The sequence below is a fragment of the Microchirus variegatus genome, assembly GCF_963457635.1.
Source record: "Microchirus variegatus genome assembly, chromosome: 18".
In the NCBI taxonomy this organism is placed as follows: Eukaryota; Metazoa; Chordata; class Actinopteri; order Pleuronectiformes; family Soleidae; genus Microchirus; species Microchirus variegatus.
In genome coordinates this window covers 4485535-4510638 of record NC_139819.1, presented here as the reverse complement: position 1 = coordinate 4510638, position 25104 = coordinate 4485535, and the positions used below count along the sequence as shown (strand labels likewise).

The following is a 25104-nucleotide window of genomic DNA, read 5'->3' as shown; positions in this document are numbered from 1 at the left end:
CGTATAACAAATGCCTTTTTCTTTCTTTTTTTTTTTACAATGTGTGCAGTTTGAGATGGCACTTGTGAATGTGAACCACGAAAACTGATCTATAGTGAATCAGATTTGAATCGGAACGATGACATATGATGAGTAAAATCCCTGTTTTCACCAACATATTCCACCTCAGACTGATGGTACCTCACTGCAGTGACAACATTATAAATTAATCTAAATTCACATTGATTTAAAAAAAAAAAACTCCCTGTTTTCTCAGAATAACAGTTCACCACATCAAAGTGACAGGCCAGTCAGTATTTTTGAAATAATTCTAATCTGCGTTCTTATTTTAAAACCCTGTACCTTTAATTTATGCAGTGATATTAGTCAGTGTCAGGACTGTAGAGGAAAAAACACTTGTGCACCTGTGGGAATATTACCATAACACGTTGTTTATTTGTTTCTCAGCCGCTGAACAACGAATAAAAACTACCTCTCTGTTATTTTAAGGCACTTTGCTTCCATTTCGCCAACTTCTAAAGTCCTCAAATAAACCAGATATGTTTCCCCTTTGTTGCGTCTCGCGACAAAGTGGCCGCGGTTCCCTCCTCAGAGAATCTGCCACTCGGCAGCTATTGTCTTAATCCCTCAAAGCAATGATGGAAATGAAACCCCATCACATTCCCCCCCTTTTTTTTTTTTTTTTTCATCAACCCAGCAGAAGTGATATGAAGGCAGTCTCGGGGGAGACTCGAAACCCCTCATTTGCCTTAATTGATATAATGAATGGCACATGTTCCAGCCTCCATAATTGCCATTTTTAACACCCATCAATGGAATATGTGCTGCGGAATGATTGAAGACAATAACGCTTTTCAACGCAAAGGTAGTTGACAGAGGGAAAGAATGATTCCCTATTTTTGTTAATTAGCTAACAGATGTTATAATAACGTTTTATATGGAGTCAGTGGAATGTGTAATTCCTGGAACCAAGGGTTTATACGCTAATTTCCTTTTTTGAGTTTTTTTTTTTTTTTTTTTTCTAAGGGGGGGTGCTTTCTTTGTTCATGTCAACATGTGTCAAGTCGTTTGGAATATTATAGATTAGCGTTATACAGATCACGGGTTCACAATTTCTGGGTCTTGCAAAAACGTTGTTTTTATTATTATTATTGTTATTATTATTACTACATATCCTGAGGGGATTTCATTCAAAAAATACCAAACCCAAACAAGGCACTCTATCAGACTGGATGTTAAAAACCACTGTGTCTGACCCAGAACCACACTTTGACCTCATTGTCTCTGAGAAAAAGACATTTGAGGTCGAGTAAAGTACTGGGTTTTGTGAGTTTGTACTGGGTTAAAGGTTGAATTCTTCATTTATGATGGTTTAAAAGACTTGACAATATGGGAATAATGTCTTAGCATGATATTTTTTTTAATATAATTTAACATTGATGTATATCACGATATAAATCAAATCAATATGTCTGCCGATCTGGGCGATATGGCCTTTAAATAACATCTGTATATCGTAGATATTGGATAATATCTGGTATGTTATAATTAACCAAGGAGAGAGACAATACACTGTAAATTATCTACCGTTTATGATCTGTATTACATGATCTTAAAATACCTTTCTTTTCAAATAATACCTGGTTTATTTATTTATCTTTTTTTAATATACATGTGGGTGAGAATGAAATTGCCTATAAATATGGTCAAATTCAGTTATTACACAAGTAATTGGCGCTTAAAATTAAATAGAAAAGTGTTAAGCGACTCCATTTATAGTATTTTTTAATCAATATATATAGTATGATACTATGTAGTGTATGTCAATATTGTAATTGTCTTTAAGAAGAGGAAAAGTCATCACAGGCTTCACTATATCGTCTCACATGTCACGATACAGATGTATAATATTGATATATGACACATTTACAAAGGCTTTTTCAAACCTAGCAAAGCCAGCATACGCGAGGAGAGAAGCACATAAATTCCGACCACCAAATGTCATTAAAAATAAAGGCAAAAGAGAAAGAAAACTAAAACAAAATGTTGTATTTTAACATGTCATTAATAAGAGATTACTATAAGCTCTGTTCCTGGTCCGTCTTGTCACAAAAAAGTTGTGAACCACTTATACAGATAGACGTTTGATATTTTGTGGACACGTTTGCTTGTCGTTCTACGTTTGTGTTCCCGATTCTCACTCGTTGTCAGCGCTGAATCTACCGCTGCTTTATTACCACACCAGAAGTTGGCTGATGATCATTCTTCTTCTTCTTCATGTTGTCCCACAGGCTGGAGGATCAGACGAAAAAGCTTCACAAGGACATGAAGAAAAGCACTGAGGCTGATTTAGGTGTGTTACCGCCTGGTGTGCCATTGATCTCCACTTGTTCACCAACATACTTGATGTTGCTTGGCAGGTTTTTTTTTTTTTTTTTTTTTTTTTTTATGGCTAGAAAGACGGGCGATTGTCTTGATTTGTTTGGCGGCGTCGACAGCTCCGTGGAAAAAAAACACCTCTGAATTAGTCGGGTCTTTTATCGTTTTTTTTTGTTTCCCCCTTCCCCGGCTATCACAGTGCGCACGTTTTTGAATTTTGTTTCCTTTGTACAAAGTGTAGTTAGAGCTCTAGCATCCCTGCCCTCATTTAGCCATGTGTTTGTCAGCCGCAGAAACCCCATGTTTACTTTTTATTTACTTATGTGTTAGTTTTTAGAGTTGTGTGTTTGGGAAGTAGCAATAGACGCAGAGTACATGTCCTGTGGTGAGTCGTCAGTTGTGTGAGGGTGGAGGAGAGGGAGAGGGAGAGAGAGAGAGGCTTCATTTCCTCTCCTTTGTGCTCTGAAATATGGACGTCTGCATCATCAAAGTGTCATAGCTGTCAAGGCCTCATTATTGTTAATGGACTCCATCTGTCACACAGGTCCTGTCTCCACCAACCGCTACCGCACAAAGAACCTGGGCCTAATCTGCATGTCAGCACTACATTTAATACAATGTTTTCGTTAACAGGCGTCGTTTATCAAGTCCAAACTCTATTGAAGTCACTGGCGGTTAGCTGCTGAGGGAGGATAATGACATTTGAAGGGGGTTTTCCTGTTAAGTTTCAGTTCCAGTTCAGGTTTTGTTTTTTTGCTTGCACTCAAATTAGCTGTTAGATCCAGGATTTATGAATCCCAAGGGAATCCAATGAAGTACTCGCAACATTTCCACTGCACGTAGTTGGTTTGACTCGTTCGCTTCCTGGTTTTTAATAGACCAGCCCCAACTATTTCTGTCAGGATTTTCAAATCTGACATGATTTTCAATGTTTTAATCCCGAGAAAGCACAGACTAGACGATCCAGATCAGAAGTTATTGAGATTTTTAGTGACAAATTATAGAATTTAGAATTCAGCGCTCCACTTTTGTCCGTTTTCATTTTAGGCCATTTTGAATCCCTCAGGGGTTACTACTAAAACAACCAGGGGTCTCAAACTCATGGTCCGTGGTCCACATGGGGCCCCCTGATTGATTTCATGCGGCCCGCCACTTAATATGAAGCTTAATGAGCTATTTCTAATGGGCTATTTGTTTTTGCTATTTATAGTTTAATTTTACGTTATAAATATGTTTTATTGTTACTTATACATGTTACATATTAAAAGAAAGACTTTTGAAGCTTTGAAATTATACTTTTAATCTCATATAGACATATATTTTTCACGTGACCAGCCCCCTCCTGACCAGACTAGCTGCTCATTGGCCCTTAGGTCATTTGAGTTTGAGACCCCTGATATAAATGTTTTTGATTTTTATCGTAAATTTAAATAGCTAACCTTAACGGCCACTTACCAGAAGTAAAAGAGCTGTTTTTTAATCTTTTTAAAGCAAGTTTCTCTGATTTTTCAGCTTCTTAAATGTGAATATTTTATGGTTTCTTTGCTCTATAACAAAAACTGAATAATTTTGGTTTGGGAAACAATTATCAACATTTGTCAACGTTTTCTGAGATTTTATGGACCGAACAAGTATATAAGGAAATATTACACGGATTAATCAATAGTGAAAATAATCCTGAGTTGCAGCGCTATCAAAACTGTTTAAGAACCAGGTGGAACACACATGATCAAAAATGGGGGCAGCTCTGGTATTTAAACTGCAAGAATGTGGCATGAGTCAGAAGGTGGCTTGAATAACTCCTTTTGAAAACTGAGAAATTCTATATCTGCACAGGTGATTTAAAAAAAAAAAAAAAACCCACAGGATACGAGTTTCGCTCAACACACAAATAATACATCCACTACCTTCAGGTCTGCCATGTCAGACGAGGTCAAATCAAGCAATTTGTTACTTGTCAAAAAAAAAAAGAAAAAAAAACCAGGGATGCAGAAACATCACACCTCAATAATTGATCGGTTGGAAATTGGTCTTGAGAGAATCCAAAGAGAGTGTGAAAAGAAAAACCAGGGGCCCTGTTCCAGATCTCCATGAAGCCCATTTTCACCACAGCCCCCCTGTCATCAGCCCGTGTCCTCCTCACAGTGCAGCGCATGTATTCTCTCGCACTGAAGCCACATCTCCCATGTATGCTCCGTGTCTAAACAAAGAGGCGAGAGTGCAGATTAACAGTAATTAATGCTGTCAGTGTGGAGTCACTGCAGAGAATCTTATTGCTCGAGTGAATATTCGACACAGCAGGCAGCCTCACCACCCCCTCACTGTTTTTACAATGGGGAGGCAACGCGGTGCAATTCGTCTTTTTACTGTATATTTCTTTCCAAAAAGCTGACTTTTGAAAACCCTACTGCATATTGGTGTCATAAATGTAGATTATACACACATAGGATTAAGAAAATGGGAAAATCTTGGGGATCTCTTGATCCTAATCTCAACTTTTTGACAAAACAATTAACCGATTGGAGATTGGCAGTCACTCCTATGATAGGATTGGGCCTCAGTAATGGTAGTAGATAGATTACGTCCATGGGTTCAAGGAAACGTGAAATGCTTTGACCAGATTTGGAAATATTCTGTAATCTACACTTTTATAAAGCTGTATAACGAATCACATCATCTGTTTCTGCAGCCATGTCCAAAGCTGCAGTGAAGATCTCCGCAGACCTGCTGAGTAACCCTCTGTGCGAGCAGGACCAGGCCTTCCTGGAGTCGATGATGGCGCTCGACACAGCCATGAAGAGGATGGACGCCTTCAACCAGGAGAAGGTCAGACTCGGATCCCCTCTCACTCTTTCTTTTCTTTGTCTTCTTGGCACCTGCCATCGTAGAGCTCGGCTTTTTGTGGGAAAGTGTTTCAACCTCAGACAAACAAAGAACCTTTTGAAAACTGTTATGTTTGAAAACGTCTCCATGTTTGTCAATATTGTTGCAGCATGTTAGCTAAAACTACCCGTATGTCTTTCCTTCTGCTGTTTTTTGAAAAGCATCTGTGGAATCATCCTCTATAAGCTCAAGCTACCGGGTATCAGCTGTGAAAAGTGATGCATTTGTGACTCACTGGAGTCGAAAATAACTTGCACAATAGAAAGGCCCTCTCTCTCTCTCTCTCTCTCTCGCCACAGGAAAATATGCCCTGCCGCAGAATTCAGCGCGTCTATATTGAAACAAACATTTGGCTTCGGTTCAACATATTGACGCTTCACACCATGTTGTCTTGAAAAGCGGTGGCAGGAAAGTTACCTTTTTCCTCCGACATGGAGAAAGGCAGCTGCAAGTTGTTTGAATTTCTAATAGAGGTTGACAGCTGACGCCGATTAATCATCTCTGATGGGACGTTTCCTAGTTCGATGCTACCTTCTTCTTCCATGTGTAGATACAGATCGCTCCAGTCATGGTTGCTACTAGCTTAGTAGCATGATTGGCACAATAGTATGGGATATTGGCTATATTTATATAATTTAGAGATTACTTTTTCCAAAAATTTGATCATTTTGATCTATAGTATGGTCATATATAGTATTGTTCCTGGGAAATAAGTGCGTTTTGTTTTTTTTGGTAATTTCAGATACTAAATGCAACCAGGAGACAATTATGCATGATGTGGTTTCCAAATTTGACCTTTTGCTGTATTATTTTTTTTTTAACATGATTAGGGCAACAGAACACAATTTATGTCCATCAATGCACGTTGGCCTAATTTTAGTTTGCATCAACTGCGCCGTGTATGCGTGAACGTCTGACATCTACACACCCGCTAATTATGAAATGCCAAGTTTATTGTCGGGGGACTTTGTCTTCTGTCAAGCATGCCCTTATAAAAGTAATAGTTTACAGATCTTCATTATGCAAATTAACGAACATGTAGATAGAGTTAGTTGGTTAAACAAAGTTCTGTGGCTGTTCATGGTTGTGCGAGGCTGCGTTATTTCAGTTTCCAGAACTTAAACCCGGATGTGTTTTGTGATTTTCTCCCGATGATTAATAGCAAAAAACGCATTCAATGACACTCGTAAATTTCAAGTTTGGAGATGTATGTAAATACTGCCATCATATATCAAACACTTTTTAAACAGTCATTATTATTCTATTTGGAAATCCATCATCAGCCAAACTGTAGTTTATATAAACCTACAACACTTTTCGAATCGCTTCTGCGTCCGTACGTTTCCGTCAGCAACACCTGATGAAAGAGAAAGCTCGGATTCTCCACAAAGTTTCAGACTGACGATCTGACAGACAATACGGTCCCTCACATCTTTCACCTACATGTTCCTCATATTTTGTTGATTTTCTTTTTTCCCCTTGTTTCTTGTAGTGTCTGTGCTTTTCAAACTTGTATGTTTTGTCCCAAGGGGACGCCATAGATGTCTTTACAGAAGTGTAAGCAATACAGCGCACTCCTGCCTTTTTAATAGCTGTACTCTTGTGAAGATTTCTTCTCTGGCTGTCAGGCCTCTTCACATTATTTACCGGGTACATCTCAGTTTTTTTTTGATTAGAATCACTGCCACAGGTGGTTATAATGTGAATCATAGTGGCACCGTATGTGTGTATCCTCAAGGCACTACACTGTGAAGAGTAGACGTTAAAAGAAGAGGGGGGGGGGGAACACTGCAAAGAACACAGGAGATCACAGTCAAGGCATATGCCGATTGACTTTTTTTCCATCTCTGTTTTCTTGACTCATTGCCCTGCTGTTAGGTGTTCTGGGCTTTTCACATTTGTTGCCTTTAAATATCCCCCCCTTTTTTTTTTCCACATGTTGTGTGAACCAGAATGATTTCATAACCTTTTCCACAACAACAAACTAACAAGATGGAGAAAACGAATACCTTATTTAAAAAAAAAAAAAAAAAAAAAAAAGTTTGTTCCATTGTAAAAATTGTAGTGTCGTATCTCAGAAGAGGCAAAACCATCTGGAAATGTACATATTAGGGTTGAGTTGATTTATATTTGCTGTGGAAAACTCATGAACTGGACTGTTTCCATTAAAGATCAAACCATAGCTGTGTACCGCTCCAAGATTTTACATATGTGAAGCAATGGCCACGTTACATCCAAAAACTCTCATAGTCGTGTTTAAATACAGCACTAGGGCTGCAGCTAACCATTGTTTTCACCATCTATTAAGCCGTTGATTATTTTCACAGTGAATCGAGTAACTGTTTGGTCCAGAAAATGTTAAGAAACGTCGATCAGTTTTTTTCAAGCTTGGAAATGGTGGATGTTCTCCAATGTCTTGTTTTGTCCATAAACCAAAAGGAGTCAGTTTTTATGATTTCATGTTAAATGGAGCAAAGAAACCGGAAAATATTCACTTTTACGATGCTGAAAAATCAGGAAACTTGTTTTAATGATGAAAGAAAACACTCAAAATATCGATTTGGTGATATATCGTCGTCCTTCTGCAACACAATTACAGATGCGCCAGGGCAAATATCGATATTTAAATTGATAAATTAGCGTAGCGTAGATACTTCGTGTCTCCTCACGGTGGTACTGCTCAAACGATTGAGGGAACCTTGCGTGGAAGTTACCCAGCTGAAGAAGTGGGAGTTTACAGCAGGATAATGGTGGAGAAAGCTACGTTATGAGATGCCCCATCCACATTCAATACATAGACTTTATGCGCTTTGTTCTCGATGTGCACTTTTAACTTTTTAAACGTTTTGTTTTCTTCAGTTACACAGATATCGTGATGTATCGCTGTATAATTGTCTTGCATGTTATTGGTATCGTGGACTAAGTATCGAGTATCGTATCGTGAGGTACCCTGTGATTTCAAGGTCTCGGGGTACCACCAGCTTTGTTGTTTTTATGCCTGTACACATTTTGCGATCATAGGTGTTCGGATTGAAACGATGTCACTAGAATTTGGTCTTATATGTGGTCTTGGCTAACTATCCATGAGTTTAACTCACACAAACGTGTCTGTAATGCTCAAGCGTGTCTTGAATAAACCTGGCGTAGTCGAGCTTTTTCCACCCACGGCAGACGTTTGTCGATGTGAACAAACACAGGTTTTACCAGTAACATAAGAGTAGGTCACACTAAATACTGTAAATCTTATTAGGGAGCGAGTGGGTGAGCGCATGTCATCGCAGAGGAAGTTGAGTAATAACTCTGAACTAGAAAGCAAAACTTTAGAGTCACACAGAATTTGGAAGAGTCTTGTAGCTTGTGTGACGGAGGAGTTAAAGGGACAGCGCTGCACAAGTCCAGAGGTTTCTTTCCTTTCTTTTATTCCTCGGCTTTTACATTCCACTCTTTCAGACTGGTTTTTGCTCGGAGCTCGTCACGTTTTACGGGAGCCGGGAGTTTTTTGAGTGACCAGACAAAGTAGAATGTTGGTTGGACCGAGCGTGTGGGTTTGTGACCCCGGGTGCGTATTCTTCCAGGACTTGGGCTTGGTCGATTGCCCAGAAGAGCACGACTGCCAGTTAGACTTTTTTTTCAGGATTGAGCAACTTTATTTATGTATTTATTTTTATTTTTTTAACATTCTTCAGGTTTTTATACAAAATTAAATGTGCCTTTAATTTGGAGGTGACAGAAAAACTTAATGTCCTGACTCTCACATTCTTGACTCACTCTCCACATGGTTTGAAGATCGTTGTCTGGATGTTGATTCTATCAGCAGCAAAGTCTTTAAAATTTTAAATATAATCTCCAATTGAACATAATTGTGAAGAGAGCCTGATTTCAACCTGGATTATATTCTACCTAGACAGGATTGACACTAAACGTCATCATGAGAGGCCATGAATTACCTGTGTTTTGAACTTGAACTCCAAAGACTTGGCGACTGAAACTGAGTGGATCATATTGGAGCTGGTGTATGGCAATAAATCAATAACTGTATTATTATTTTTTTTTACAATATAAGCAGCCCATGGCCAAGTGGAAGGGAATTGGGCTTATAACTGCAGGGTTCAAATCCCTGGAGCAAGTCAAGCTTTAGAGTTTCCCCTGAGCAAGGTACCCAACCCCCACTGCTCCTGCGCTGGGTTTGTGTATGTTCACTACTGGTGCGTAAATAAGGATGGGTCAAATAATTTTTTCTGCATTAGGCGAACACAATGTGACATTTAACGCACAGTACCTCAAACGTTTTTATCCATCCATCCATTATCTACCGCTTTATCCTCCACCGGAGGGTCGCAGGGGAGTGCTGTGCCTATCTCAGCCGACATCGGGCGATAGATCGGTTCGCGTCTTAATTCAAATGTATGAAAACTTTTGCTGTTAAAGTTCCTGCGTGTGAGAATTAGTGACATCTAATGGTGGGAGGACACCTCTCCCTACGGTGGCCTTCACATGCTGTTTCCTCCTCCTTTTTTTAATTGGTTAATGCATCAGCATGCTTTTACTCAAGAATCATTAAGCACCACATGTATAAAATTTGAAGTTATGATTCATTTATTAAACGTTTATGTCTTGGAAATGGCTCATTTATCTATTCATGTTACTTAAAGGTGAAGTAAGTAGTTTATAGTGCCATCTAGAGGAGAGGATGAAATTTACAACAAAGAACTGCTGCTCTGCTCACCCCCTCCCTTCCCTGAGCGATACGGTATCCGCAGCCGGTCAAATGTCGTCCTCGTCGTCTTTCTCTGTGTCAGCAGATGAGGTTCGTGAGGCGAGGGAGAGGGCGAGCTACCGCGGCCGTAGCAGACTAAGCGGAGAAAGTGGAGGCGGGACTTCCGCTACAAGTAAAGAGACGCTTGATTTGTTCTCTCGCGTTTGTCCTTACAGGCTCCGGTAGAAACATGGCGTCTCGCTGCTAACAGTGGCTATGCAACCGCGGTCCGCGGCCATGTTATTTTACATGACTTTTTGAAACACTACGAAAATGAAAACGAAAACTATTATACAGCGACTGGACAATGCAGGAGCACTTAAAAAGTGATTAAAAAGAAGTGGATTTGGGGTTGTATAAACCCATAAATACTACACATTGTCCCTTTAAGTCCTTAAGAAATGGCAGTAAAACATGTATTTATATTGTAAATTTGGTCCCAGTAGTTGGTGGGTCACTCAACATTGTGGTGGTAGTAGTAGATATATTTCTTGCTCCCTGGGGAGTGTAAGTCTTCCTTTTTGGCTGGGATGTGTTTGACAGTGATTCAGTCAGGCACTTAAATCCCTGCACAATTTCTCACTTGCGAAAGACAACAGTAACCAACTGTTCTGACATGTTAAGGGATGGCTCCATACCGCTTCTCTCGACAGATACTGGTATTCACCCATATTATAACCTTGGATATCTACTGATTACAAAATTGCTTCAATACAGTCCTTTTTACATCTCTTTAACCTACTGAACTGTGGACAACACATCTGTGTCAATGTCTTTACGCCCCTGTATAACACACATTCTGCTCCCGTCTGTGTAGATTCTCATTCATCCTGGTCGTCTTTATCGAAAACACATTGACGTTTCTCTTAAAGACATTTCACCTCTCATCCAAGAGCCTTCTTCACTTCCAGAACTTTTTTTTTTGGATGAGAGGTAAAAAACAAAACGTCTTCAATGTGTTTTGAATTCTGCTCCTATCTATGATTTTTGGATCATCTCACATTTTATGTTTTTCCTTTTTTCCGACATTCCATCCAGTTTTTTTTTGACAACTATCAGACTGATACCAAATGGTGAATACCTTAAGTTTTTCTCTACTTTTTTTTGACCAGTCTTACAAAACAAAAAGTCCTTGCTGTAACACTGTTCAGCTCCAGGTTTGGGCTGTATTTCTGTCTCCCTTGTAAAGTGGCTAAAAGTGAGCTAAAGGCAAAGAAGTGAGTGAGGACTTTTTTTTTTTGGTCAGTCTGCTGTGTGGAATATCACCTCAGGTTTGCTAGGTGTTTAGAATCCAGCACAGCTCACACACATGATCACTAGTGGAGCTTCTTCCCTTCAAGCCCGACTGTTGATTCTGACGGCACCAACAGCGAAAACCCTGCTGCTCCCGCAAAACAGACACAAAAGCTTACACCCTTTGCTCCTCTCCGTGTTGAGACAGGATGTTTCTGCCGCGGGGGCTCACAAGTACGAGAGCCAGCAGATAAAACGTGCAGTGATAATGAAGGCAGCAGTGGCCCAGGTCTGTGTGTGTTTATTTCTGGGGCTGAGGAGGGCGCACAGCCCCGCCGGCACACTGCTGCCGAAGCTGAGCCCCAGTGTACGCGGCGGCAGCACAGTAGAGGATGCTCTGTTTGGAGGGATATTGATTTCCTCTGCGATCTGTGTGTATTTTTGGGAGGCCTGTGTGCCGGGATGGCCTCTGCCCCGTGACTCACTGATGGAGACTGCTGCTTGAGCACCGGCCTCGGGCTCTGCAGGGGTCTCTAAGGAATACCCCCCCTCCCCACAACCACCACCACCACCACCACCACCTCCCCTCCCCTCACTCTCTCTGTGGGAAGGGGCAGAGGGTAGAGGGCACCAGCATGCTTAAGCAAATCTGCCGTTGTTGCTCTCCCTTTTCGCTGAATGCTCTCACCTTAGAAGCAGCGGCACAGCTCATGTCGGAGGGAGGGAGGGGGGGGGGGGATGGTGTGAATATGTAAAACAAAAGAAAATGTGAATTCCCATGTACTTATTTGTTATTGGTTCTCTATTTTCCCTCAAACCACTATCAACCATTTTGTACTTGGAAATGTGCCCGTGTGAAGCTGTATTTTTCTCATAGATGGTCAGGGCATCTTTTTTTAAAAAAAATTTTTTTTACAAAGCGCAGCTGCGATCTCGCCTCCTTGTTGTTGTGTGTGTGATTGACTGTCCCTCCAATAGCGAGTGAACATATGATTAGCGGAGCCGCTCACCGTTCTCACGCGGCTGTCACTTTGCATCTCGCGCCGCCCGCCGCGAGGTTCTCCGGTCGCCGCTCTCGGGCGTTTGCTCGTCGCTCGACTCGCTCGCCTGTGCGCTCTGGTGCTCCGGCATCTCGGAAGTCATTGTCGAAATCTGCATTGTAAATGACGCTGGAAACTTTATTAATTGTGCACCAACTTCTGTCGGTGAGACTCTGTGCCGGGGCTGGAGGCCTCGAGATGAGATGTTCATTTACTTCCATTTAACCCCCCTCTTCCCCTCTTTGGCTCCCCTGTCAGTTCTGGCATCCAGAAGGAGAAAACAGGAAAAACATATAAACTGTTATTGTAAAAAATGTTTGTTTGCAAAGAACTTTTTCATCTTATAAGGCAGCCCGCCCCTCCACAGGATTTGAAATCAGTTGGGCTTTGCTTTCATGTCCGTCCCCAGACGCTTCCATCCTTTTGTATCTCAGGCTCGATGAATATTCAGGGATTTCTCCTCGGGGCTTGTGTACAATAAAAGAATCAACGTCACGGAAGTTTCTTTGCGAGACCCCTCCACCCCCCTCCACCCGCCACCCCCTCCCTTTTATTTTGAAATAAACACAAATGTAAATGTTTGTGCAGTGGCATTACTCTGCAGCTAATGAGCGAGACACGCACACGCTATTTTGTTTCCAGTTAAATTTTGATGTAATTCAATTTGACAGTGAATGTTGATGAAGTCACTTCCTCAGTGTAGAAATGCTCATTATTGCTTATGTTAATATTTGTTCTCTTTATTGCAGGTTAACCAGATCCAGAAGACTGTCATTGACCCTCTGAAAAAGTAAGTCTCCATCTTATTTCCTTTATACTTTATAAGTGTTTATGAGCAGGAAGTTCTTAGGATGGAATTTTTTCTGGATATGCAGGTAATGGCTCAAGGTAGATGTGATAAGATTTTGGTGATGATTTATCTACAGATTTAGGACTTTTTCCCCTTTGCACGAACGTTTCAGTGCAGCGAGGGGAAACTGAGCGGCCTTGGCAGAGGTTTGCACTTATTTGAGTGCTTTCTCCACTTCTGTATTTTAGAGTTTGGCTTTAAACGATCTCCAGATGATACCAGACCAAGGTCACACAGTGGTTGTCAATAGGTTTTACATGTTTGGTCGAGCGGAACGGTTTCATTTTTCCACGTTGGACCATATAGTGCACCATATGCAGTATTGTACACGAGATTTAGTTCACTTTCATGACTTCATTTTCTACATGCGAGACCTTTGGGACAGTTTAAGTCGCTCTTGCTCTCCACTAGTTGGTTGGAAAGAACGACTTGTGATTAATACACAAATACTTAATACTACCGTTCAAAAGTGTGGGAATGAAATAAATGAAATACACTCTATACATTGTTAATGTGGTCAACGACTATTCTAGCTGCAAACGTCTGTTTTTTAGTGGATTATGCACATAGGTGTATAGAGGCCCATTTCCAGTGTTCTAATGGTACATTGTGTTTGCTAATCACTTTAGAAGGCTATTGGATGATTATAAAACCCTTGTGCAATGATGTTAGCACAGCTGGAAACAGTTTTGCTGGTTCTCTGACGAAAGGGCAAAACATTTATTTTGAATAAAAATCATTATCTCTAATGTTGTCAATATCTTGACTATATTTTCTATTCATTTTGCAACTCTTTTGATGAATAAAAGTGTGACTTTTAATGGAAAACACAACAAATATTGTATAGGTGACCCTAAACTTTTGACAGTAGTGTATATTGTGTTAATGACTTACTTTTTATCCGAAATTAAAATATCCGTTCAAACTTTTAAACTCTAGGTTAAAAATATACAGCCTAGAAGCTCATTAGACTGTTTTAAGTGCTTCAGTTATCTGTATATCCTGGATGATAATGTGTAATATATATTTGAGCATGATTTTTTTTTAAATAACTGAACATTCCAATTCCTTCTTAAAACATTTTCCACGACATGAAAATTGAGAAAAAGCTAAAAAAACTATTTGTTGCAGTTATCGAACAACCTTTCTTCTCATTTCTATGGCCACAAAGTTCTTGTGCGAGGATATGATTTAACAAGGAACAATTCTACTTTTTATCACAGCTCACATAGTTTTTACTACATGTAGATATTTTAATGTGGTATGCATATTGCACATGTTGACGACCGTCACGATAAATTCTCGATATATTGTGCAGCCCCAGTGGAAAGTATGTTGCATGAGTGCAGAGAAAGAGAGGGAGAGAGAGAGAGAGGCCCGGCAGTGTAGTAATACAGATGTGTAAAGACGATGATGCTGGTAGTGGTGGTGGTGTGTCTGGAAGAAAGTTTATTTTGTTCTCATTCCTAATACTCGCCCCCATCTGAACAGGCAGTGAGCGTTATTCCATTCCTTAAGCCTCGGTTTTTATTCTAACACACACACACACACACAGCAGAGGTACTAAAGGGAGTGGTTGGACTATCCCACCCGTCTTCCGGAGAACTTGTTAAGGATTTGCTTCCTCCTCTTGGCTCCTCCCAGGAGAGCGAACATATGCTTTGTGATTGAGCACATGCATGTGTTTCTATTGTGTGCTCTTATGGACTTTCCGCTCCATAAAGGTATCAGTTAACCAATGGGAAGAGATTCCTGTGTAAAACATGAAAAGTTTGGGTCAGCGTCTGCGTACGTCTGTCTGTCTGTGTATGTATGTATGTGTGTGTGTGTGTCAAACCCTGTCTTCCTCATGTTGCACTGGTGGCGGAGCAATGACAGGATGGAATGGTTCTAATTTCCTCTTCCTGGTGGGCGGCAGGCGGACGTGTGGGCAGGCTCAGAATATGGCAGAGGGCCCAGCTTCCTGGGCCCAGAGGATTGGTTTGGGAGGGAAAACTGTCTCAGGACAGTGCACACTCTCACACAAACACAGAGATACACAAACACCAACCCAGAATTTTTCGAAGGGGGCACGGTCTCACGGGGGGAGATGGTATTTTAGACCACAAAGTTTAGGCATTTACATGATTCTGAAACAGCACAGGAAGTCAGTTCATAAACAGGTTTGAAAGCCAAGCAAAACTGACCACATCGTTAACTTTTACCCCCCTCTTTAACAACACGGGCACTATTAGTTATTAGTTTATCAATGTGTCTTCTATAGAAAACAGCAACACAAAAGCCACTACACTTAAAAGCTTCCATTAAGATTCCATTAGTCCTTCACTAATGAATATTTTCTTTATTTATTTGGTCCTGAAAATACTTTGTGATCTTGTGTCATTGTAAAGAAAATTAGAGATGTTAATGGATGCCCTTGAATGGGTTTTGCGTGTTTGTCATGTGATTGATTTAATATTTTTGGCACATCCATCGCTAATGCTTAATGTGTTAAAATGTACAGTTACAAAAAGAGGCAGCCCCTCCACCCCCTCGTTCACCCCCCCCCCCCCCACCCCCAAACCCCAAACCCCTTTTCTTTCTCTCTCAGGCCCAGACATGAATTTCATCCTCTCAGCGGGGGTCGGTGAATGATATCACTGTGTTTATGTGTGGGGAGGGGAGCGCGTGGGCACGGAGGAATTTGTGTTATCTGGGCCTCCTAACCTAACCCTTTCTGCTACGTTACTCTTTTGGCTGAGACAGAAGAAGTCGAGCCTGTTTTGAGACCTCTGCCCTGGAGAAAAAACACCTTCACCCTCTCAGTCAGAGGAAGTCCCGGCCTCTGGAGCCGGGTTTGAGGCCTCGAGGGAGCACTCAATGAATTGTGTTGTTAAATTTTTTTCGTGGAATTTAACTTTTTTTTTTTTTTTGCCCCAGATGTGAAGTTATCAATCCTTTTTTTTTTTTTTTTCGCCATCTGGTATATCGTGTATCCGAAATGCGTGCGTTTTCGGAGTTGTCGTCAACAAAAGCACAAGACAAGTTGCAGCAGATCAAACTCCCACTGGCTCCTGCTGAGACAAAGGTGGTTCAGATGCCGTGTACGTCACGCAACACGTTCCCCATTGTCCACTGTTCTCTACCTGTTCTCACAACAATTGATACATTCAAATTCACATGAGCTGATTTGAACAAAATTTGCCACTTAAAACTGTAATGCGTAACTTTTCAGTAAACTTAAGTACAACATTACATTTGAACTATTTCGAAATGATTGGCTAGAGCTGCAGCGGACTTATTTTACTTTAATTATTTTCATAATCGATTAATCTGAGTATTTTCAGGATGAATCCAAGTGCTTGTTTGGTCCATAAAATGTCGGTAAAAAATCGGTGACCAAACTTCAAAATGACGCTGTTCTCAAAATCTTATTTTGTGCCACAAACCAAAAGTGTCCTGTTTTATAATAAAATGTTCCCACTTGGAAAAACACTTGAACCGATTCATCCAATTCAAGACCGATGGAGGAAGCCGCAACAATGCGCTAGTAAAGCACGGCTTCAGTTCCGAGTGCGACTGTAAACACGACGAATCGACCGCAGAGATTTCCAGAAGTGAATTATTTGATGAGATAAATGCTTCTTGTGCTCATCAGCCCCTGCTCTGCTGGTGTATACACACAAACGCTCCTTCGGTCAAGTTTGACTTGATGCTTTGTAGAGCTCGTGTCCAGATGAAGGAAGCAGCATACAAATAATGTTGCATTGTTTTTGTTCAAAATTACCAAAAAGAGGCAGAATAATGGCAACATCATCAACAAGAAGAAGAAATATGTTTTAATATGGAACACTTTATTATTTGCAATAAAAAAAAATCACAGAAATACCTTGATAGTGATTGGGGAGCCACATGAAATCAATTGTGTTCTGCTGACTGCTAGTTTCAGACTTTGATGACATGATAGAGGTGGTTATTTTCTCATAAACAATTCAGTTTCCCCATATTTCTAGTGGCATGCTGCTGAATGTTTTGCAGTGGTGGGTTAATGTGTTGGTGATAGCGGGGGGGAGAAAAGGGCCAGCCTCCGTAGACCGAGGGTGTCTGCAGTGTCTGGCCCAGACTTGGACTTGGCTGAAGGGTCAGACTGGTCTGTCTGTGGATTGGCAGCTGCTCATAAACACACACTCTGGTCCAGACGCTATTTCCATCCAGCTTGTTCACCACACCCTGACCTGTCACAGGGACAGCGGTGTGTGCCCTTGGCCCCTGTGTAGCCATCGACCGGCGCGAGACTGACCGCAAACGCAGACACGACTTTGCCAGGACATTGCTTAAAAAAAAAAAAAAAAAACGTCCAGTATCTGGACAGTGTCAGAGCAGAATTCATTAAACCACAACTATATTCTGTTGTGTATACTCGTGTGGGAGTTGTTGACTCAGCTGAGTCACTGTAACATCTTAATGTAACAGGGAGACATCGGCGTCCAGCGTGGAAACTACAGGAATGAGTTAACGAACAACTGTCATTGTGTCTCACGGTGTGTTGACCCACATTCGAGGCCACATGGCATCATGGTGTGTCATGAGGAGAATTACATAATTTAAGGGCAGGTGAGAGTAATTGTCGATTGTGAACTCTGTGAAGTTGCTGTTGTCATCATTCAGTATGACTTGTGTTTTAAGAGCAGTCATGTCTCAGCGGTCGGTTGCGTAATCCCTTGGCACTTCAAGCATGTGTACACTGGAGCAGATAGTAGACTTGAGGATCGGCATCCACCCCTGCCACGAACTGGGCCAAAGTGGTATTTTATAAATAGTGGTAGAGCGTGGGCCGGCTGGGCTGGGCTGGGCTGAGCTGAGCTCTGTGATGTCACTCAAAATGCTGCAAGACCACTCCTTGCTCAACTTCCTGTCGGAAACAATCCCCGCTTGTCTCAGACTGCGCCTCAGTTTCGCGTCACTTTGAGCTCCCTGCTCCTGCTCCTGCTCCTGCTCTCTAGTATAATTTCACAGTCCGGTTTCTCAGTGGTTTCCTCATGTGCTGCAAAGAGCAGGGCCACGGTGTTGGCACGGAGAGCAACGTAAACCAGGAAACCCACACATTTGTTTTATGGCTAATAACGCTATAGGCTGAGACACGCATAATAAACTATCGTAGTAGTGTGTGTGTGTGCGTGTGTGCGTGTGCCTCCACACTTGATAAAATGCTTTAAATGAGTCATTCAAAAAAAAGCTGCATCTCTTCTCATTACAACAGGTTTTTTTTTTATGACTCCGACTCCTCGTGTGTAGCACAAACCTGTGTGAATCACTCTGTGGCCTGCTTTTGAAAAAACACTTGTCACTAGTTTGTGTTTACATGTTGGAAAGGACCGAAATGAATGTGCGGTCGTGCTTTGTCTGCGATGCTGATAACGTGTTAATTGCTGTTGAGATTTTGCTCTCTGCTGTTTCACTTTCCCTTGACAGTCGCTGGTATTATTTACTACCTCCACATGTCTGTTAGTTTGTTAGTTTGTGAGCAGCCTAAAAATATTTAACCACTATGATCATCTATCAATATCAGTCTGTTTGTATAGTATAGTGCCAAATGACAGCATTAACTCCAGGCACTTTACATAGTAAGACCTTACAATAGGGGCATGGCAATATAATGCTGGATAAATAAAACATTGGAATTGACAAAATGATATTGAAAAAAGTCACTTTATAATTAATTTTAAGCCTAATTATTTGTGTTGCAGCAGAATTCTTGGCCATATTTGTAGGCAATTTCACTTTAATACCCTTCATCTAGCATTAAAAGGGCCAAATAAATAGATCCGGTGTTATCTGAAATGAAAGGTAATAAGTGTAATTACAGTGTATTGTCATTTGAAAAGCACAAACATCTCAAAGGAAAAGTTTCGATGAGTCCAGAGAAACAACCTGTGTGCAACTTTGTATCCCTATAGTTCTCGTATATCAGGATATGGCCTAAAAATAACGCGATATTACTTATTAGCCATATCGCCCCCAGCCTTACAGAAATATTGATTTGATTTATATAGTGGTTCACATAGTGAGCAATCACTAGGCATCAGTCGATTGAAAGTAAGAAACCTCTGACACAACCAGACCCAAAGATGTGCAGCATCTGCCTCGCCCGGTTGTGGTGAAAGGAAAATCGGGGAGAGAAAAGTTGTTTTAGTTTTAGTAGTTTTTTTTTTTGTAATTTATATAAGCAGTAGCATGAGTTGTTGCAAAAAAAAATTCCAATATTAGTGTTTACCCTAGCAACTGGATCTGGATCCTGCAGCCTAGGAGTCACAGGTACATGCAGAAGCTGTTAACAACGCATTTGTATGCTGATGCATTCATTAGCCATTTCAAAATCACACGGTGCCAAAATGTATAACAATATTCTGCTCTTATAAAAAACATTTTTATAGTCTGTGCTTAGTGAGGCATGTATGTGAAACGTGAACGGGTTTTTCTCCTTGTCTGATATCTAATTCAAGTGTTTTAAAACAGTGTCAGACTGAAGCTGAGTATTATTCTGGCTCATTCCTGGTTTAGCGGCATAACTCAAAAAGTAAAGGATGGATTTTGATGGAGTTTTCTGGGGGAATGTAGATTATAGTGCAACTAAAAATATTAATGAATCTGGATACAGTATTCTTTTAAAGCGGTTTTTAACCTTGTGAGACAATTTTACACTGTGGGAAACCATCTCTGAAGTTCCCTCTCTCTGAGTCATTTTTGCTAGATGTGTATGTGTTGTCTTTTTAAAAAAAATCAACGTCACTAATTTAAAGAAATAATGCTTGCCGTTAGCTGCACACGATGTAATAATGCAGCGTACATCTGAGGATACTTTAATCTTCCAGTATTGTCGTTATCACTCATCCAAGTGTGTTAATTTAAATTAAAAAAAGGTATTCAACATTGCTAGGTTGAATATTTACTGTATTACAGAATCCTTGCTTCCCATTAAATGCAGCCTCAAAACCAATGCAACAAGTCCCAGGATGAAGCTCAGACTCCTGTTGCTAAGTTACAGATGAGGGTTTTTTCCTATTTTTAGTGCTGAAGACTTGGATTCTCGACGCAAGAATATATTTTCATTTGGAATATGATAATTGTCACAAAATGAATTGTTTCATGCCATTTTGAACTACAATAATTAGATAATAGATTAGAGGAAGCTTAATGCAGAGCTGTCCTCTGGGGTTTGAGAGCACCTCTACAGTGAAACGTTGAAGAGAAGGATTTTATTAATTCATAATGACTTCTATTAAGATGGAATGCAGTGCAGAAAGCATGTCTACGACGTTCATAGGAACTGCCACTTTAATGATTTCAGCTATTTTAATGTCTCGGATATTTTCTCCTAAACATTTGAGCACTCACGGAACAATTATTTGTTTTCAAATCAAAATGTTTTCAACGAGGAAATATATAATATCTTTTCTTTATAATGAGAATTTTCTTTGTTTGTATATGTATTTATTTAACACAGTCAGAGCTTTTGTAGTAATTGTTTCAGTTTTGATTTATTGCCAATTAAGACATTTATTTTCAGATATGTCTTGTTCGACCGTCAGAATGGTGGTGCGAGACAATTGTCTGTGCAAATGGCCAATAAATAATTATCTTGTTTTATCTTAACCCTCTTATAACCATTGTGATAATGAGTCTGGATTTATGTTGATTTTATGGCTGTAGAATTGTCAAAAAATGTTATCCAACCATTTAGGAATTACGGAATCTTGTCTGTGATTGGTTGGTTGGTTCCGCTGAAGTCCTGAGGGCTACCGTAATGACAAGTGTATGTGTAGTTTTGGAATTTCCTATATATCTCAAACAGTCTAGGAGTTACGGTAATGAGCATCTGCCTCGCCCGGTTGTGGTGAAAGGAAAAATGGGGGAGAGAAAAGTAGTTTTAGTAGTTTTACAATATAATTTTATATAAGCACTAATTACCTTAGTTTATATACTCTATCTATCTATCTATCTATCTATCTATCTATCTATCTATCTATCTATCTATCTATCTATCTATCTATCTATCTATCTATCTATCTATCTATCTATCTATCTATCTATCTATCTATCTATTTCTGGTGTTGGAGTTATGAGAAGTATGCAGTTAGACAGTAAATATTGTCAGATAAGTCCTTGTATGTTAATGTCTACTTGCCAATAAAACATCCAGATTTTGACTTTGAAATTAAGCTGTGTATATATATATATATATATTTCCACCGCGACCCGGCCCCGGATAAGCGGTGGAAAATGGATGGAGATATATATATATATATATATATATATATATATATATATATATATATATATATATATATATGTGTATATAACAAAATTATATTGCAAATGGGTTTGCTTTTGCAATAATATCTGTCAGTTTAAAGCAATTAGCTCATTCATGAGTGTCTGCGCAATTTGTGCTTGCATGAATTATGTGTGTTTCTTGTGTCTGAGCAGAGGACATTAAAGGATGCGTGCACCTGTCTTGCAGGTACGGCGGCGTCTTCCCCAGCCTCAACATGGCGGTGAAACGTCGGGAACAAGCTCTGCAGGATTACAAGCGGCTGCAGGCCAAGGTGGAGAAGTACGAAGAGAAAGAAAAAACCGGACCCGCCATGGTCAAACTACACCAGGTAACTGTGTTTTTTTTTTTACCAAATGCTCGCATGGCTGCACGTGTTCGGTCCACTCCAAAGCTCCCTCTATCTGCAGAGGAGCAAAGTTCACTTGCTCTTACATGTTTGCACGGGTTGTGAATTGAGCCGAATAAGTGGAGAAAAAAAAAAAAAAAAGACAAATGCTGACTGGATATGAACAAAAATAGTTGAGCACATGCATACTGTACATGTGCGCTCCGTCACCCACGCAAGCTAGCAGGCTCTCAAGTAGTGCCTTTTCAAAAAAGGCAGTGCTGCACATCTACAGGCACGTAATTGAGAATTGTAAACACACATACGCACACACACCATGAGGCCACTACAGAAGCGCACACATTCACAGATAGCGCAGCAGCAGCAGCAGCAGTGTGTGTGTGTTGCCTATTCTATTGCCTCTAACACATCCTCACATGGCGAGCCACCCACACACACTGAGGAAAGCACTGTCAGGGGAACAAAGCCTTGAAGAGGCCCCTGCATCTCTGCCCTTTTGAATCCCGGCGCACTTAAAGAAATGATCCCAACTATAACACGTGAATGTCATTTAAAGTGGTCGGGAAGTTGAAAAAAATAAAAAAATAAAAATATCTGTGTATGCAGGAGGTAAACACAATATGCTGCAGCTTCAATACAGCACCTCCCTTTAATAAAACAAAAATATTCACCCTCTCACATATTCATTGTGTATTCCATAACTCCGTGCCTACAGTAGACTACCCACTAATACATTCACACACACATCAGTGGTGCTGGAGTCCACTCACAGCCAAGTCTGCCCACATCACCCACTCCTCCTCACTGTGCTCGTGATTCTAGCCTTTTTTTTCCACTGCTTTTCCGTGGGAATTAGGCAAAATACATTTTCTAAACAATAAGAAAAAAGGACACTTGTGATGACTCTGGTGTTGAAGTTGTTTCTCTGTGTTGTCTGTAAACCCCGCTGCACCTCAACGTGTAGTGTAAATGATAGAGGTGGACTGACGATGACGAGGGGAGGGGTGGGGGGGGGTTTCTGTAGCTGATGCCAGACTTTAGAAATCAGTGCAGCCAATTTTTCTGGCCAATATGTTTGGCTGCTTTTCATCCGAAGAAGAAAATAAAAAAATAACAGTCACAGTTAAATAACAAATGATAGACAAAATTGTTAAACTCAAATAAACATCACACCGACATCCATCCACTCCGTAATGTAAAATATCATGTAAAACTAAACCTAAAACAGGTCATTAAATAAATAATAATGTCAAATGAAGAGATTACATTTAAGTAAAATGAAATAAGTAAATACATACGGGAAACATGTATGCAGTTTTAAAATAACACAGGCAAAATCAGCTTCCATAGGTTAAAGTGTCAAGTACTTAGTTTGACCTACGCTTACACTGGAAGAACAGCATGACCCGGACTCTCGTAAAACCTGGAGCGGAACCATAATGAACTGCTAAAAAACCCCGTATTTGTGCAACGATATCATGTCGACAAATATCTGCGGTCTATTATCACACCAGGTTTATTCTGGAACATTACGTACACATGCTGTACGAGTTAAACTCATTGACAGTTTGTTAATGTATTCAAGTCCAACTCTTCTCAGTCGCTTCATTCCAATCCGAATGCCAAAAGGTCATAGAATTTGGCAGACATAAAAAAAAACAAAAAACAACAACAGTACTGTACATAAATTATCAGCTGACATTGATTTAAAAAAGAAAATGAGAAATAAATCTTAAGTTAAAGTGCGTAACGTCTCTGCACGGACTGTAAAAATGTAAATAAAAATCAGCCACAGCGTTTTTAGCTGAGTCATGTCGTGGGCTGTTTTTATTTCGTCTTTGTGGGAGAAGAACATTTGTGACACAGTTGGAGAATGATGTCGGCGTCGTAGTTTAAAAGGTCTGCATCAGACGGTAGATACTGGAGTTTGTGATATAAAACTGCTGAACATCAGAATCCACTTCCACTTTTTGGCGTTTTCTGTCGTACTCCGATGTGCCGCAGCCGTCCGTCTTTGCTAGCGCTAATGTAGCCGTTTTATATAGCCGCCGCCGCCTTTGCATCGGTTTTTGACATAAAACAAATCGTTTCCTGTGAAGTCCGGGAATGTTGCCAGGCGACACGACATCCTGAAGGCTGTTAATCATCACAATTTCACCGTTTCTATTTTTAAAAGATTCACACACACACACACACACACACACTACTATCATGTAAATGATCACGTGAAATAAGTGTTTTTACGTTGTCCCGTTTCTCTTCTTTCTCTCAGGCCAGAGAGGAGCTCCGACCTGTGAGGGAAGACTTTGAAGCCAAGAACAAGCAGCTGCTGGACGAGATGCCCAAGTTCTACCACAGCCGCATTGATTACTTCCAGCCCAGCTTTGAAGCGCTCATACGCGCACAGGTTAGTTGAATCCTCTCAGGTTAGTCAACACACACACACACACACACACACGCGCGCACGCTTTCAGAACCTGCGGATAGCGTGTCTGTTAGATCTAAGGAAGTGTAATCCTGGCCGTCTGTCTCCGTCCATGTCGTCCTAATGCGATTAACCCCCTCAACGACGGCCCACACTACTGTGTTTAGTGGAGGACGTGGTCATCTGTGTGGCTCCACTGTCTTCCTCCATAACCTGAAGCTTTCTCTTAAAGCAGCTGGGTGTCTTCACGTTAGCGCCACCGTGTCCCCCACCCCACTCCTGTCTGGACATGTCATTTCCTCCTCGGGACGGCCACTGGAATACTCCTAATTAGCAAACAAGATTAGCCCAGCCCCTAATGACAATTATGGATTTCTGTGAAGTACTTTGAACTTTTGACAATTTGGCAAAAATGAGCCCTCGACTCTAACCAACAGAAAATGTGACCTCAGAGAGGTCACACACTGCGTTTGTACGTTGAAAGAGTTCACAGTTACTCGCTGTTTCCGTTTCATTCCATCTACATGATCTTTCTTTCTTTATTTCTTTATTTATTTAGTCAGCCGGATGAATGCGCATTCACACATTACACGTTTGTGGGCGGCCGCGGCTCACCAGCTATTGTAGGTCATCCATTAATCACAGGGTCAGCGGTTTGATCCCCGGCTCCTGCAGTCTTCATGTCGAAGGGCAAAAATACTGAACCCCAAATTGACCTGATGATATATACTGTGTGTGTGTGTGTTGGTGTGTGTGTGTGTGTCAAGACAACGTGTATGAATATAACTTCTAAGTATATAAAGGCATCAAAATCTCACGATTGCGTCACGACAAAAGTCCACGAGACAATATTTACGGCAGTGTTTTGATCGTTAAAG

The 25104-nt window shown here is 40.6% G+C and overlaps 1 protein-coding gene across 3 annotated transcripts in view; it reads left to right on the top strand.

Moving 5' to 3' along the window:
- bin3 (bridging integrator 3) overlaps window positions 1–25104 on the top strand; it is a 59306-nt gene that overhangs the window by 13440 nt on the left and 20762 nt on the right. For all 3 annotated transcript variants that reach the window (XM_083904516.1, XM_083904515.1, XM_083904514.1), the window contains exons 4-8: window positions 2292–2353; window positions 5069–5205; window positions 13041–13081; window positions 21642–21783; window positions 24074–24208. In XM_083904516.1, coding sequence (XP_083760642.1) covers window positions 2292–2353; window positions 5069–5205; window positions 13041–13081; window positions 21642–21783; window positions 24074–24208 — 517 coding nt within the window. The remainder of the gene's footprint in view (window positions 1–2291; window positions 2354–5068; window positions 5206–13040; window positions 13082–21641; window positions 21784–24073; window positions 24209–25104) is intronic.